Source organism: Aquila chrysaetos, chromosome 3 (assembly GCF_900496995.4).
Source record: "Aquila chrysaetos chrysaetos chromosome 3, bAquChr1.4, whole genome shotgun sequence".
Classification (NCBI taxonomy): Eukaryota; Metazoa; Chordata; class Aves; order Accipitriformes; family Accipitridae; genus Aquila; species Aquila chrysaetos.
Window position 1 is genome coordinate 14,635,307 of NC_044006.1, and position 16,208 is coordinate 14,651,514.

General features: G+C 51.2%; 1 protein-coding gene across 2 annotated transcripts in view; it reads left to right on the forward strand.

Moving 5' to 3' along the window:
• The window catches only part of ACSS2 (acyl-CoA synthetase short chain family member 2), a 34,495-nt gene extending 18,599 nt beyond the window's left edge, over positions 1 to 15,896 (forward strand). The window contains exons 3-19 of one of the 2 annotated variants that reach the window (XM_030007939.2): positions 538 to 629; positions 1,184 to 1,287; positions 1,585 to 1,657; positions 2,487 to 2,562; positions 4,002 to 4,116; positions 5,712 to 5,750; positions 7,611 to 7,748; positions 8,003 to 8,173; positions 9,049 to 9,182; positions 9,749 to 9,881; positions 10,339 to 10,395; positions 10,720 to 10,800; positions 11,221 to 11,329; positions 11,473 to 11,541; positions 12,823 to 12,999; positions 13,792 to 13,866; positions 14,079 to 15,896. In XM_030007939.2, coding sequence (XP_029863799.1) covers positions 538 to 629; positions 1,184 to 1,287; positions 1,585 to 1,657; positions 2,487 to 2,562; positions 4,002 to 4,116; positions 5,712 to 5,750; positions 7,611 to 7,748; positions 8,003 to 8,173; positions 9,049 to 9,182; positions 9,749 to 9,881; positions 10,339 to 10,395; positions 10,720 to 10,800; positions 11,221 to 11,329; positions 11,473 to 11,541; positions 12,823 to 12,999; positions 13,792 to 13,866; positions 14,079 to 14,206 — 1,771 coding nt within the window. In that variant the 3' untranslated portion in view covers positions 14,207 to 15,896. The remainder of the gene's footprint in view (positions 1 to 537; positions 630 to 1,183; positions 1,288 to 1,584; positions 1,658 to 2,486; positions 2,563 to 4,001; positions 4,117 to 5,711; positions 5,751 to 7,610; positions 7,749 to 8,002; positions 8,174 to 9,048; positions 9,183 to 9,748; positions 9,882 to 10,338; positions 10,396 to 10,719; positions 10,801 to 11,220; positions 11,330 to 11,472; positions 11,542 to 12,822; positions 13,000 to 13,791; positions 13,867 to 14,078) is intronic. The other variant, XM_030007940.2, reaches the window with a different exon arrangement.
• Positions 15,897 to 16,208: the final 312 nt, after the last annotated feature.

The window sequence follows — 16,208 nt, forward strand, 5'->3', positions numbered from 1 at the left end:
AATGCAGAGCAGGCATGGCACTGAACAAATACACAAGGGTATATTTATATATGACCTTGGAAAATAAGGCAGCCCTTGGCATCCCATACCAGTCCATCAGATGGTAGGTATTTAAGGGCTGGGTGTTGCTGCACAACAACGTTGGCCAATGTTTCATGCAGACATGGCTGCAGGCATAAGTGCATGTGAACAAGGGTCCCGTGCCATAAATCCGAGCTTGCTCTTGAGTATGTGCACTCTTAGCTTTGGTTCTGTTGGACCCTTCTTGCCTCTTTGAAAGGACCATGTATTTCTACTGCATGCATTCAGTTCCTTTCAGGTGTAGTGATCTACACAGGGGTGGGGACTTTGGACTAAATTTTCATGCTATTGGAGAAGTTTAGTCCATGATTGGATTTCTGGGGTTTGATTACTCTGTGCTTGGAAGGGCAGGTGAGGAAATACATGTTGTCGAAAGCAGTAAGTACCTCTCAATTTGCAGCATCACTCTTACCTTGTAATGCTTTTACAGTAACAAATATTACCTTGCTTTTCCAGGGAAGGGAATGAACCTGGGGATTCTGCGAAAATCACATACAGCGAGTTGCTGCACAAAGTCTGTCAGTTTGCCAATGTCCTCCGCGGCCAAGGTACGCGGCTGAAGCAATAGGAGCATTTGGATACTGGGAAGGCATTAGACCAGGGTTTTGGAGATTGGGTTCATTTTTTGTGTGGTTGCCAGTCTGTTGAGTAATTCTGTGCAAAATGCTTCACTTGTCTCTGCTTCCACAGTTGTAAAGCAGGGTGGATACAGATTTGCTCTGCAATGCACTTTTGGAGATTCATCTCTGGCTCTGTCTGTGAAAACTAATCAGTGCTGGTCATGTCAGCTGTACAAGGAAGAAATCTGTGCTCAAAACTTCCTGCTCTGGGGTTTTCCAAGGAGCAGTGGGCACTGGTTACATTTCTGCCTCCTTCAAGGGCTGTGTCCAATGAGAACACAGAGTATTCATTGTAGTCATCTTACAAGAGCCATAGGGCTTGAAAGGCAAAACCCAAGGCTGGTTCAGCTCTAACTCCAGCTGAAGCTTTATTGTGTGCATATAAATGTTGATTTAAAATCATTAGTTTCTTTCTGTATCCTGTTCTTTTGACATGTGACCTGTTCATTTTGAGAAACACCATGCTAATTTTCCCTCCACAGGTGTGAAAAAAGGCGACCGAATTTCCATCTACATGCCAATGATCCTGGAGCTGGTTGTAGCCATGCTCGCCTGCGCCAGGATTGGAGCTCTGCACTCCATTGTGGTAGGAATAAGCCCTTTGCGTTGCTCTTGGTGCTGAGCTCTTTGGGGTGAGCAGCTCTTGTTTTCGGGAGAGGAGCTGGAAAGATGGGTGCTGACCATGAGATGGATGGAAACTAAATTAAGGTGCTGCTGTTTCCTAGCCCTTTTCTGCATTAACTGTGGAATAAGCTCCTTTAACTCTCTCCATCAATGCCTGGTGGTATTGTTTACCATGGGTGAATTGCACAGCTGCCGTTGGGTTTTCTGGCTTGGGGTTTTTTTTGTGTCCTTGCTCACTTGGTTGTGTAATCTCTGTCAGTTTGCAGGTTTCTCGGCAGACTCTCTTTGTGAGCGGATTCTCGACTGCGGTTGTTCTCTCCTCATCACGGCAGGTAAAACATGCATCTGTGCCCCTGTCCTGGTTTCAGCCCCTGAGCCATTACTGTTGCCCTTCTGAAGGATCTTTATTTTAAAAGCCAGATGCACTTGGAAATGGAAGAGGAAGGAGCAGTGCTTCAGCTGAGCTGCCGCAAGGCAGATGCACTGCTTGTAGCTGCACTTGAATACTGTTTTCCACTTTGAACCTACAGTGAAGCATCTAAGCAGTCCGCCCACTTTGTCCTGTAAAGCATGATGTCACCAGCTGCTAATAACATGTTTCCGAATGCTTCTTATCCATGTTCCTCTTCAAAATCAGCCAGATGTTTGCAAGATGTATCATTTATGAGGCAGTCCTAATATGAGAATTCCCTCCCTTTCCAATTTCAAGGACATTGCTGCTGCAACTCTCAGCCTTGTAGAGTAAGGGATTGAGAAAGTGGTAGTGTTTGCATGTAAGCCCACTGTATTTCCCCAACTGTTTTTTGCAGTAGTGCAAAAAATAATGGTTTTATTAATAGGTCCTTGGCAGGGAAAGGACCCACTAAACTGTAATCTGTGTTCTGGCCGTGTTGGATTATTTCCCACAGAATATTCCCAAGAGACTTGTCGGGTCAAATTGGAACCTCTCCCAGGGAAGGAATTTCACCATTTCTCTTGGCATCTGTTTCTCTAGGCTAAAAGGCTGTATTAGGAAACCTTTCCCATCAGCTGCCTGTCTGCTTTCCCTCACTCCAGTGCATGAGCTCTCGTCTGCCCTCCTGAAAATTGCTTGTTGCTTCCAGCTGTCCCAGGCTGCCTCGGCTGTGAAGCCTGTCTAATGTTTTCCGTACCATTTTGCAGATGCCTTTTATCGAGGAGACAAGCTGATCAACTTGAAGCAGATTGCAGATGAAGCCCTCCAGAAATGTAAAGACAAGTAAGTTTGGATTCCCTTGTAAGAAGGGCTTTGCTGCTGGAATCTGCTCCTGCGCAAATGGAGATGGAAGTTTTCATAGGTGGGCAGACTCTGCAGCTGGTCACACACAAGCTGCACTACATTCATGAGCCTTTCAGAAGTAATACACGCTTCAACTCCCTCATCTTAAAAATATTTTCTTTTAACTTTCCCCTTGTCCATTCTGACTTGAAGGCCAACATACTGGATGAGAGGATTTGCTGGAGACAGACTGATCCGCCATCATTATGGCCAATGGCAGATCTCCCAGTTCTGCAGCAGCAGCTGTTGGAGTGGGAGGGAATAAGGCACTGCCATATCAGTTGTGAACAGTTGGACACAGTGCCATGGGGCACGTCAAGATGAGGCTTAAGTCTTGCTCCAAAGCTGCTAATTCAACAATAATTAAATAAACCAGAAATGATTCAAGTTTGGGAAATGGCTGTGTAAACAGGAACAGGCGCTCCATTTGACATGCAGTGACATGTGCATAGGATCAGGGCCTGACTGCACACAAGTGTATGGTGAAGCTGCTTTATTTTTTTATGCATCTTCACTGAGATACTGTAAACCATAAAGAAATAGACAGATCTATCATCAGGTTTTACAGAAAGGGAAATAATCATGGTGAAGTGACTTTGCCAAACTTACAGACACAATGCATAGCTTGTATGAGACTGAATGTGGTCTTGTAAGTTAGATGAAAATTAAACATTTAGGGCAGATAGTCTGCGTGTTAGAAATTCAAACTCTTTAAAAGCATTTAAAACTCTAAAACTTGAAAATGTAAGTTTTTATGTCTGTAAAAGTAGGTGCCTGGGAGGACAGAAGTGATCCTAAAGTTGGGAATTAACTGATGGAGACAGTGTGTTGGTACCCTGACAGGGCTGAAGGGAGATAAGATCATTTTGTTTGCATTATAGGTAGGCTGTGTTGGCTCTCAGGCGGGAACAAAAGCCCACTCTTTTCCTTGATGTATAATCTGGCTTTGGAAGCCTTTCCTCCTTCTGAATCAGTCGGTCATGCCTAGGGTTGGGAGCAGCCACCTAATACCTCCTGGGTGCCATGGGAAGTCTTGTTCATGGTCACAGGTGGGCAAACTTGGGATTTGTAAGGAAATCTCCCCAGCAGTGACCAGTGAGAGATGCTTGTGGCATCCCTGCTTCCTCCATAGGAATCGCACCTGATAAATCCCCAGTAAGCTGTGCACAGACCTTTCCTATTCTCCAATCTCTGTTCCTGTGGCTGGTGTCCCTTGGCAATTCATGGTGCACCTGGAGTTTGCATGGTGGCATACACTCTAGCTCAACAAAAGCAGCTCGGGGCCCCTGCTCTGCCTCCAGTGCTGCCTGTAAAGCCCACGAAGGGCGGGCTTAGCTCTTGCCTGAACAGCCTGATCTTACAGCTCCTGCCTTTTACAGGGGCTCCCCTTTGAAAAAGTGCATCGTGGTGAAGCACCTGGGGAGGGAAGAGGTAGCAGTGGATGGGACGTGCAGCAAGTCTCCTCCTCTCAAAAGGCTGTGCCAGGACATACAGGTATGCTCCTGGGGGATGAGAGGGCGGATTTTGTTGCTATGGGCCTGAGCCCAGCAAATCAATCAGTGCAAAACCACTGCAGTGCTTCCCTGGATGCTCCTGTTCTCTGACTCCTGTTCCTGTTTTCTCCCTTCCTTGCTGTTGTTGCATTGTGAGTGGTCTGAAAAATGGTTCCTTTGCCTTACCAAGATCCTCTCCCTGCTGCTTCCTTTAACACCATCACTAGCTGCCAGCCCGCAGGACCCCTGAGAGCACAGCAGGGTACATCTTTGAGAGCCGCTAGGACAAGAACAAGATGCCCATTTTCCTCTGCCCAGTGAAGGACTTTTTCCTCCTAACCCTGTATCTGTCTCCCCTTTTGTGGAAAGACCAATGCCATCCTGCACTGTAGCTGTGACAGTGGAAGCAGGAGAGGAAAAACAGGAGATTTGTGCTTGTGGCGTGGGTTCAACACAGCCCCCCAACATGATAACAATCACACACTGAGAATAGTGCAGTCTCTGTGTAGCTGGCACAGTAACTGTGTCAGCTGTCGGGGCTGGAGCTTTCCCTTGCAACTGAAACCAGATGAAGGGATGTGGGCCAGAGGCATGTGGCGAGACGGGGATGGAAGGAGGAGAAGGTGTCTTGGAGCCGTGGCTGCCTGCTGAGCTCCTGAGGCTGGTGTGCAGTCTTGCTGTGCTCAGTGGCTACCTGCTGCCTTCATCCTCTTAAAAGGCAGGCTGTTTTCAACTACCTAACAGCTCCGTGTCTTGCAATAGTGTCTTCTGTCCCTATGTGTTGGGTGGTTATTTGCATTGGGTTATCCCCAGGCTGCTGCTTGCTGAGAAATGGGTTGTATCTGGGGAGCGCATTTGAGCTTTGAGGTCTGCTTTCAGAAGGGAGGGTCTGTGCACGTCCCTGGAACAGGAAGTCCAGCAGATTCTATATCTTTGAGTTAATTTTCCTCGTTCAGCTGTGTTAATTTTATTGGGGTGTTGCTCAGTGTTTGCCAGCCTGGCCGTGTTACACTGGCCTCCTCTGCCCCTTCTCTTGTGAGGGCAGAGTAACTGCAAAGGGGTAGGAAAACTGGAGCAGACCAGCCTTCCTGTGTGAGGTTTCCCTGGTCAGGTGGTGGCAGAGAAGCCTGTCCCTGCGCTGGTCACTGTTGGTGGGGTGAGGTTATTGTGCAGAATGTCCCGGGAGGAGGCTGGAGGGGTCTCTTACCCTTTGGCTCTTGCTTGTTCAGACACTTTATATTAAAGATTGCTTTCCCTTGTGAGTGCATTTTTACCATGCCGTTGGTTTGTGTAATGCTATCGGGGTGTCCATGGGCTGTATGCCAACTTGGTGCTTCTGTACCCACCTGGCTGTGTGCAGGGGGTGGCTTCTGTGACCGGCTCTGGAGGCAGTGGGTACCCAGGGAACGTGATGGAAACAGGCAGGCTTTTGCTCAGAGGGTATCTCCTGGCCTGGCCCCAGATCCGAGCACTCTCCAGCCTGCTGGGACAGTTTCCCAGCATCTGGGCCTGTGGGCTTCCAGCTCCCTGCCTGCAAAGCCTGGTGTGGATCCTCTGCTTCTCAATTTTCACGCCCTTTTTGTGGATTTTTAACAGGAGAAAAAGACTGAGAGCTCACAGAGACTCCATCCCAAGGTATTTACACACAGCACTGCCTTCCTCCTCGTGGCACCTCCCCTCCGCTTTCCCCTCCGGCGCTCCACCTTCCTAACCGCTCCAACTCTGCACGGTCACACGTGCCTTCCTAACTGGGTTACCAGCAGTTGCATGTTAGCGATAGATACACTCGCCGCTTGGCCAGAGCTGCCCACGGTTTCAGGGTAAATGCAGTACCACCAACTTTGCTGCCAGAAACAAATCTGCATCCATAAAAACCCCTGAGTGCACATCAGTGTGCTGATAGGGGGAAATGCAGAACCACTGGGATGCGCTGTCAGCATTTGGATGACGATTCATCTCTCTGGCTTTTAAAAGCAGCTCTCGAAATGCACTTCCCTTTGCGGTGAGGCTGGCAGGGATCGACCGCAGCTTCCTGGCTGTGGTGGCATGCCACAGGCAGCAAACCTGGAGCTCCAGACCCAATGTGTGGACTCTGCCTGCCTCATCCAAGGAGCTGCAGCTTCAGGACCCCCTGAGCAGGCAGGCAGAGGCAGGCCTGGCCTCAGGGGCTGCGTGCCGTGCCATGGGTCTGACCTCCTCCATGGTGCTAAAATGGAGGGATCCTTGAAGGAGGGATGCAAGAAAGCAAGTATTGGATGGGCTGGTGTGAGCCAACCTTGGGCTTGTTTGACCTGGTGTCTTGCTGGGATCTTGCTGGTGGGACAGACTTGTGGAAACTGCTTTCCCAGGTAAAGCCAGGAGCCCTGGAGATCCGTGAGAGCTTTCCAAGTGGGCTTGGTTATGCCAGGTTGTCAAGCAGCTAGTGTCCCCTGCACCACATGTGCAGGAGCTGCGTGCTGGGCTGTGGGGTCCTGGTGCATCCAGATGGCACATGAACATCTTTTGGGCTGCAGAGAGTCACCATGTGACCCTGTGGCTGCTCTCCATGCACCCCAGCCAAGGGAGCTCTGGGGACTGCACAGGCACTGGGCTCTAGCTCTGCAAGGCGATGTGCCCCAGCTGGGAGCTAAAAGGCTCCAGGTCAGCGTGCCTGCCCTCGCAGAGATGTGGAAAGTGGAGGTCTGTGCTGAGACTGGGGAGTGTTGCCCACTCAGTTGCCCCCAAGCTCCTCTGAGGAAAGGCAAGAAGGTCAGGTGGAGTTAGGTCTTGCACTGAACTGTGCCACCCTGGAGAGGTAGCCAGCCAGCACAACTCTTGGGGTGACCTCTGCTCATCAACCACAAGCATTGGTGGCTCTGTTACAGCTCTGGCATCCTCAAGGAGTTCCTTCGGGCGGCCAGTGCTGGGTGGTTCTGCGTTGGAGCAGTCGCTTCTTGTCAGGGTAATAACCTTAAAATCCAGATAAAGGATTTTTTTCAGGTCTGCAGGGCCAAGCATTGTGAGCTCAACATGTTCCTGTTTGTCTCGGGCCATGCTGCTGCAGGGGTACCTGCAAGGTGTGCGGGACTGGTGGGTGCGTGGCTGTGCTAAGTGAGGCTTGCTGCTTTGCTGCTTGACTGCAGCTCGAGGCAGGCCAGTAGGGCCGGAGGAACCTGTTTGCTGTGAGAGGCAGAGCAGCTGCTGCAGGCCCTCACCTGGCTGCTGCTCCTGAGAGGGATTTATCAGTGTTACCAGTGGTTTGGACAAAATGCTTCAGGTCTTTCAGCCAGACCGTGTTTAAAGGTTTTCCTTGTGGCTGTGGGCTAAGAAAAGGAGCTTCTGGAGTGGGAGCTGCAGCTCTGGTGCATGGTTTGCAGGAAACAGCTCTGGGGCAGCAGCTGTGCTGTGGACATCTGCCTCAATGGTCCATGAGGGGGGCGAGTTTGGGGCTGCACCCCTCATCCCCCACTCTCTTGCTTTTGGGCAGGCCTGTTTCTAATCTTCTGCTTTTCTCAGACCCCCTGGAACCCAGCCATGGACATGTGGTGGCATGAGCTGATGAGCACTGCCAACACAGAGTGCGAGCCTGAGTGGTGTGACTCGGAGGACGAACTCTTCATCCTCTACACGAGTGGCTCAACTGGGAAACCCAAGGTATGCTTCCCAGCTCACTGCCCGTGGGGCTGGTCTGACCCGCAGTAACACCGCAGCTGTGGGAACTGGTGAGGGTCATGTTGGGAGGCGCCAGTAAGAAGAGGAGCCATGGAGGTCTTGGGAAGGGGGCTGTGCTGCTCATTCCTGCTCAGCTGCAGTTTGAGCTCAGTGGACTAGTGATGCTCAGCTTGGCCTGGGAGGGTGAAGGCCCTGGTGAGAGCTTGCCCTGACAGTTGCGTGCCTTCTCGTTGTAGGGTGTGCTGCATACAGTGGGTGGATACATGCTTTTTGCTGCCACCTCATTTAAATACGTGTTTGATTACCAGCCTGAGGATGTCTACTGGTGCACAGCTGACATTGGATGGATAACGGGCCATTCCTACCTCACTTACGGACCCTTGGCAAATGGGGCAACTAGTGTGCTAGTAAGTGCTGGATGGCAGCTGGATGCTTTTACTCCAAGAAAGTGGAGATCATGGTGCTGAGCTGCATCCCTGCATTGCTCTGTGATGAGTGTGCTTCTCACTTGGGTGCGGTGCCCTGGGCTCTGCAAGGAAGGGTGGCGGTCCCCAAGGAGGGCATGTATGACTGTTTGGTGGCAGACAGGGCGACTAGTTTGTATGTGGCTTTTGGGTCATTAATTTTTCAAATGCTCCCGTTTTTTTCCCTTAGAAGTACAAGCCTTGTGTACCAGAGGAGCCAGGGCTGCTGCAGGGTAATGCGAAAGCTGGATCAGGAGCAGGAAGTGATGTTTTCACTGCTGATACTGATTTGACAACCTGCATTTACCTCCTGGGCCTGTATCTCCCTTGGCAGTGTATGGCTGTAACTTGTATACAGGTCAGGGAGTCAGAGGCCTGTGCCCAAGACTCTCTGGGGTAACGCAAGCAGGAAAATCACTGTCATATTGAGGGAGTCCTTTTTGGAGTTCTTGGTACTTTTGGTTGTGTTTCTGTCACTGTGTTTGGACCTCTCGCCCTTTACCATGTGGGCAGGGTCATTTGGGCTGGTGGGATTGTGTCGCTGTGGTAGCCACCCAAGTGCCCCTGCTGCTAGGGTGTTTCAAGGAACATTTGTTAGGACAGCTGGGGTGGGTTGATGCCAAATCCATCCCAAAGAAGCAGTAAGAGAGGTCTCTGGACTGGGCTGGTTTCGCTGCATGGTGCCCCTGGCATTCCTATAAGGACATGCTAAGGTCCAACTGCTGTTCCCCATTGCTCTCAGCTCCTCCTGCTTGGGAGGGTGCTGCAGATCACTAGCAGTAAGGAATGACTGTGTCAATGACCTCTCTCCTGCTTAGTTTGAAGGTGTCCCCACCTACCCAGATGTTGGGCGAATGTGGAGTATTGTTGACAAGTACAAGGTGACCAAGTTCTACACAGCACCCACAGCTATCCGGCTGCTGATGAAGCACGGGGAGGAGCCCGTCAAAAAGTGAGTGCCAGTCCCCAGTGGCATGGGGATCCCTGGCTCTGGCACAGCCAGAGGCTCCCAAATGGGGACCAGGGGCCCCAGCTTCCTCTCTGAGCAGCAGCTTGCCCAGCCTATTTTCTGAACAGACCAGGATCTTCTGCCTTCTACACAGCAATACGCAGGCCATGCTTCTGCACTCCCAGCACTAAATTCAATATGGCACTTCTGAGCAGGTCTTCCTCTTTCACCATAAGCTGCAGCTAAGCTCAGAGATTGCAGGTTCTCCCTGCCTCTGACCCAAAGCTCACAGAGGGGTGCTGGGCAGAGAGCTCCTCTGCGTGCTGCTGCTTGGCCCAAGGAAGGGAAGGAGCAGAACCAAGTGGGAGATTGGAATGGAGACACCAAAATCACAGAGGTCTCCTTTCTTCCTCCATGGAAGAGGACTGAGAAGGGTCTGAACCATGCCTGGAAGCCCCAAGTACACTTTGGGTAGCCCAGGGGTTCCTGCAGGCTCTGCTGTGCAGCAGGCTCACAGCTGCTTCTCTCCATGGCCTTCTGAGCCCCTGCCAGCCCCCTCCTCTCTGCAGGTACAGCAGGAAGTCTCTGAAGGTGCTGGGGAGCGTCGGTGAGCCCATCAACCCAGAAGCCTGGCTGTGGTACTACCGCGTGGTGGGAGAAGAGAGGTGTTCCATTGTGGACACATTCTGGCAGACAGAGACAGTGAGTCCTCGCCTGGGTGTCCCTGGGACCTCTCTTTCCCTTGTGCTCCCTGCAGGGTGTCTTTGCAGGTTTGCCATAGTGTTTCTTTGGTTCTATGTGAACTAGTTGTTTGCTTGCCCAAGAGACTCCAGTGTCGCCTGCAAGTGTTGGTTCCCCTTCTTTCTTTCCTGGACCTCTGACAGGCTCCAAGGGGAGACCTTCCACTCCAAAAGGTCCCTGCCAAGGTCTGCTCTGGACCCTGCTCTCCTCCCTGTCTTTCTCTCCCCCAGCAGCTCCAAAGCTTTGTGCCCAAACACAGGCTCCCTGTTCCCTGCTGTATCCTTCCCAAGGCCCCATCTCCACCACTGCCCCAAGCAGCCTGCATCTGACTGGGATGTGATGTGACCAGAGCCAATGCAAACAGCTGTGGGGTGGGCTGGCATGGCCCAAACTCATTTGGTTTTGCCTCTCTTTGCAGGGTGGCCACATGCTGACACCCCTCCCTGCTGCCACCCCCATGAAGCCAGGCTCTGCTGTGAGTACTTCTGTTCTCCTCCCCGGGGGCAGAGAGGGCTCCCCAGGGAACAAGGCAAGGCACCGCAGCAGCAGCTGGCACTGTCTGTACCATGGCCTGGTGGTTACCAGCCTGCCCAGGGTGGTTGTGGGACAGTGGTGCATGTGGGGACATGGCCACCACCCAAAATCCCAGGCCTAGCCCTGTGCAGCTGCGCTTACAGGCCCCATGTGCTGCAGCCTCTCCAAAGCTTCCCTTGCTCTGCCTCCCCACTCCCTCTGGTTCATGGGGTGTTAATGTGTGGGCTCAACTCCATGTCTCCTTGCTCTCTGGTCCCCATGGCAGACGTTCCCCTTCTTCGGTGTGGTCCCTGCCATCTTGAACGAGTCGGGGGAAGAGCTGGAAGGAGAAGCAGAAGGCTACCTGGTAAAGAAGGGCTGATCTTCCCCACCTTCTCCTTGTCCGTTCCCCGTCAGCTCTGGGACCTTCCTGACAGCATACACACATCTCTGCTTACTCTGGGTCCACACAAGGGACGCTCTTGGGTGGTAGGAACTCCCTTCACTGCCATAACTCGCTGGCAGCTTTATGCTGTGAACAAACTGTTCAACTGATCATTAAATGCACTTGCACACATGGGCAGGGCGGGAGGATGGGAACAACTTTCCAGCCAAGCTCCTTCCCCCATACCAAGCCTGGTGAGACTTTCCCAGTAGATCAGCACTGGGCAGCAAGTGTCTGGGTGTCATCACTCACATCACTCTCTAGCATCTCTATCGCTGTGGTGCAAAGCCTGGGTTATTGGTTTTGCTCTCACTGACTCAGGTCTACATTTTTCACTATCAGGTATTTAAGCAGCCCTGGCCAGGAATAATGCGCACACTGTATGGAAACCACCAGCAATTTGAAACCACATACTTCAAGAAGTTCCCTGGGTACTATGTGACAGGCGATGGTAAGGTTGTCTGGGGAGTGCGTGGCTGCAGAGGCCTGGGAACAGCAATTTAAATCTTGCCATGTTCTGGCCTCAGAATTCCGTATCAGTTGCTCCAAGGGCTGGCAGTGCTTCCTCACGCTGTCATTTCTGGCTATTTTTAGGTTGCAGGAGAGATAAAGATGGTTATTACTGGATCACAGGGCGAATTGATGACATGTTGAATGTTTCTGGTAAGAACGAGTTTTGTCTTTAGTGGGGACCAATGTGCTTTCTGACACTAGTTAAGAGAGACATGTTGCTTTATGGGGGACACTTCTGCATCTGTTTCTGACACTAGTTAAAACAGGCACCTTGCTTTATGGGGGATGGTTCTGCATCTGTGACTCTGCCCAGCAACCTGTCCTCAAAATGGATCTAATTGCTGGGTCAGGGTTATTTCCAAGACAGACGAGTCTGTGACTTGGTGACTTTCTGCATCATTTCCTCTGGAGACAATGCACTGGAGGGAAGGAACCTTCTGTAAGCTCTTAGAGGAGATTCTTAACCAGTCAAGGTGCCTCTGTGCTGAAGGATTTAGGGCCACAGGGAATCATAGAGGTTAGGCAGGACCATGTGGTCCCTAATCCAACCTGCTGCTCCATGTAGGGCTAACCTCAAAGCTGGATCAGGCTGCTCGGAGCTGTCTGCAGAGGTGGAGATTCTCCCACCTCTCGACTGAGTCTTTGAGATTCAGCTGCTTCTTAGCCCATCATTTTCCGTATACTGCATTTAATAGCTCCCTCCCTCCTTTCCTGGAGGCTGTAGCCTACAGGGACTTACTGGTGGCTGTGAGATGCTGCTGTACTTGCCCCTGGATCAAACTAGATGCTTTCATCTGATCAGCAGTGCTTGATCCTCCACCAGCTGATCATTCTGGGAGTTGACCACCTTCCTGTGGTTTTCTGTGACAGCAGTCCCAGGGTGGAATGTCAGAGCTCAGGTACAGGAGCAGAGGTGTACAGGAGTGAGTTGTGCCCCTGCCCCGAGATGTGGAGCGTCGTCTCATCTCCCCACGGCGATGAGCTGGAGCAGTGCATGGCAGGGCTGGTTCCTGGGCTCTGCAGATCCAGCCTCTTCCTCCTCTGCACCTTCCAGCTGACCATGTGGGCAGGTCTCCTCTTACCAAATCCAGCTCCTCCTCAGCCTGTGCTTTGTTTAATCCCGTGGGTGTGAACAGTTCATGATCTGTTAAAGAAAGAAGCCTAAAGGTGGGAGGGAGAACAGCCAGGGGAGGTGGCCTCACCTGCAGGTGAGTGATAACCTGTCAGCCTTTTGGGCAGCCCAGCCCCTGCACTGCTGAAAGGAGTTTCTCTCTCCAACTGTTGTCTTTCCTCAAGCAAATGAAATTGATGCTCTCAAACCTATAGTTCAGGGCCTTTTACACCTGCGGACCTCTTCCTCTCAGCTGCTGGGAGGCTGCAGGACCCCGGCCCTGTGTGAGTCTGTAAAGCATTGCCTCTCCTTGCTTCCAGGCCACTTGCTGAGCACTGCAGAGGTGGAGTCAGCCTTGCTCGAGCACGCCGCCGTCTCAGAGGCTGCAGTGGTCAGTCACCCACATCCCCTGAAAGGCGAGTGCATCTACTGCTTTGTGACCCTGAGAGATGGCCACGAGTTCACCAAAAACCTGATAGATGAGCTGAAAAAACAAGGTAACAACAGCCAAATATTTGGGAGGTTATGTAGCAGGGAGAGGGAGGACAATGTTGGGCAGGTGATGGAGGGGTTAAAGGCTTGGGTGCTTGATGAGGGTGCGTGTAGTCTGGGGAATGCAGCGTGGACAACTGCGACAAGGTGCCCCCTCTGATTAGAGAGCACGGCTGGTGAAGACTAAAATTAGTTCTCCCGGCCTTTGGCTGTTCATGTGATGCCATCTCTACCTCTAGGGAGCTGGCAGCCACATGAAGGACTGGGGTACCCAGCAGGCTTTCATTTGCAGCAGTGCTCTCCTGTGTGGGCACGGCTCTCGCTGGTACATTTTGACTTGCTGCAAGGATCATTTGGTTGCTTTGGGGTGGTGCTCTGGGCATCTGTGCTCTGATCTCAAGAGAGATCTTCTGTTGCCATATGCAGCATTTAATACATGAAACGGACCTGTGGCAGTTTCTTCTCCATAGGGACCCAACAGCAAATCAGCCCTTTCTCTATCAATATGGTAATGGTGATTGCTGTAGCCATTATAAAGGTCTCTTGAAGATGGAAAGAATGAAAAAATGAGTGCTCTTGCCTTTGGGAAGATGTGCTTATAGCCCTATTGGCATTGCAGGTCTTGCTGCCCCCTCCCACAGTCCGGAGGCTTGGGTGCAGCAGCCTTAAGCACTGCCCTACCACGTTCCCCAGGAGCTGGGCTCTGCATGTCTTAACTTGGTTGTCCTGCCTGAAAAGGATGTGTGTGGTATCTCCTAGTACCTACAATGAAAATCGTTTTGGTTTTTTTTTTGCAGTCAGAGAAAAAATTGGACCGATAGCAACGCCTGATTACATCCAGTATGCCCCTAGCCTGCCCAAAACCCGCTCAGGTAAGGGGCCCAGTGACAGTTCTGGGGAGAACTGAGTAGTTCCTGCCCATGGAATGAAATCAGCCCTAAATTGCTTGTCCAGGGCCACTCAAATTCAGGGGGGCAGCAACCTCAGGGCAAGCAGGATGCCTCAGGTCTGGGCACTCCCCACTCCTGCTAAGGATGCTGAAGAGATCCTGACTCCTGCTTTCCTTTCATGGCTGTCATTACAGGAAAGATTACCAGACGGATATTAAGAAAGATTGCCAAAAATGACCAAGATCTGGGGGACATCTCCACTTTGGCAAACCCGGGCATCATAAAACATCTTTTCAACAGCAGATGTGACACTAAACAGTAGCAGCATGACGTGTCCCTGCTGAGCGGAACTGTAGCAGCAGCAGTGTCCTGATGAGCAGGTCCCTTGAATAACCGCTGTCTGCCCTGGAAAGGAAACCTTCACCTGTTGAATGTACAAACGTTATGAACGAGGGAAAGGCTGGCTCTGAAGAGGCTGTGTCTCACTAGCGTGTCCATGCATTGGAGGAGTGTGTGCGTTGTGTTCCAGATGAGTATTGTACATCTGAGGTTCAGCCTTGTGCACAGAGGGACTTCTCCTCCTCCCTTTTCAGCACCTCGTTCTTGAGTTTTTTGGGGTTTTTTTGGGGGGGGGTGTTAATTAATTTTATGTAATTGAGGGGCCCTGGCACCTTGCGCACTGTGGGAAGGAACTTTGGGGGTTGGAGGGGAAGTGGTGCTGGAGTTACTCAATGCAGGCAGGCAAGGGAGGTGCATCTGCCACTGCTCACACGCCAGCTAAGCTTCCTTTTCTACTGGGAGTGCTGCAAGCAGCAGGAGAACTTAAAAACTCTCACATCATAACTGTATAGCTGAGTTTTAGTCTTGCATCCACTGTCCAAGCCTGTTGCTAGCAGAGGTCCCCTAGCCTGAAAGGGAGTGAGGCAAGGCTCAAGGGAGCTCTGTGCTTTAAACAGGTTTTTTTAGAGCAATTTGGTACCAAGATCTGCGACTTCCTAACTGCCTGGTGCCAGCTGGTGTGTTTTCCCAATCCAGGGTCCTTCACTGGCCATGGACATGATCAGAAGCCACGTATGGTCTTGGAGGAAAAGTCTTGGTCTGACATGTTCCACAGAGCACCCCTTCCACGTGCTCTGCTGCCACCAGCTACAGCCGAACTCAGGTTGCGCAGCTGGATGCTCCTTTTGTGTCCTGGGGTAGGAGTGGGTGCTGTTGATTCCAAAGAATGGAGGGGAAACAAAGCCATGCAGAGGCACCTTACCCATTGCAGGCAAACCAGGCGCTGGGTTATAGTGCACCACAACCATTGCTACAGCAAACAAACCAAGGCAGGCAGGGCTGTGTTAGTTCTAGATAATGTTTTCTCATCAGGAAAAAAAAAAAGTGGAAAGTTAGCTTTTGCTTAAATCTGACATAGCTTTATGATGATGAGAGGAAAAAACCGCAAAACCTCTAGCCCAAGAGCCTAAGCATCACAAGGGTACTGCCAAAGCCATTCTTCTTCAAATGAATTACATTTAACTCCAGCCCTGGGTTGAGCTGGGAGAGATACCTCCTTTGTAATGTCTGTATGAAAATTGCATGTGAACTGTTTGATTTTGCACTTAAACCAAAGGAGAAATGGGCTTTAAAACTTGTTGCAACAGCTGTTTTGGCGAGTGCCAATGTACAGGCTTCACCTGCAAACGGAGCTGACTTTTGGCTGGGCTAGAAAGGATGAGGCAACTGCCTCTGAGGCTGGCTGCTCAGGGCAAGTGTTGCAGGTGCTCTGTTGTCCAAGTCCCAAGTCTCACTTCTTACCTGCTGCTCTCACTGGCACAGCACTTGTCTGTGATCTATAACCTCACTGAGTGCCAGTGTCCCCCACAGCTCTGTACCACTGGATGGTGCCACCTTATTGACAAGGATTCCTACATTATCTCTCCTCTATTACTCTTTGTCCGCTATGTAATTTTGGCTGGAAACAGAATTTTATCCCAAATGGAATAAAGTTCAAGGAAACAAAAGGGAAACAGGCTTAGAGCATGTGCATGGGTTGTCTGCTGTTGAGCCTGGGGGAGATGGGGGCGCTCAGACATTGCTGTAGGGGCAGGCATGGCAGGTCCAAACTGGGATACACTTTTGCGGATGTGGAGAGGTAGGTTACTGCCAGTGTGATGCTTTTTCACGGACTGGGATTTACAGGCTGTGACGCAGTTCATGCTGCTGCTCTGCACTGGGGCAAGGGCAGAAGCTCTGGCTCCAGGGCTGGAGCCTGTACTTCAGTTTTTCCCTTGTCTCCAGCCAACATTGTTCCACTAAGGCTCATGGAAAACACAAAACAG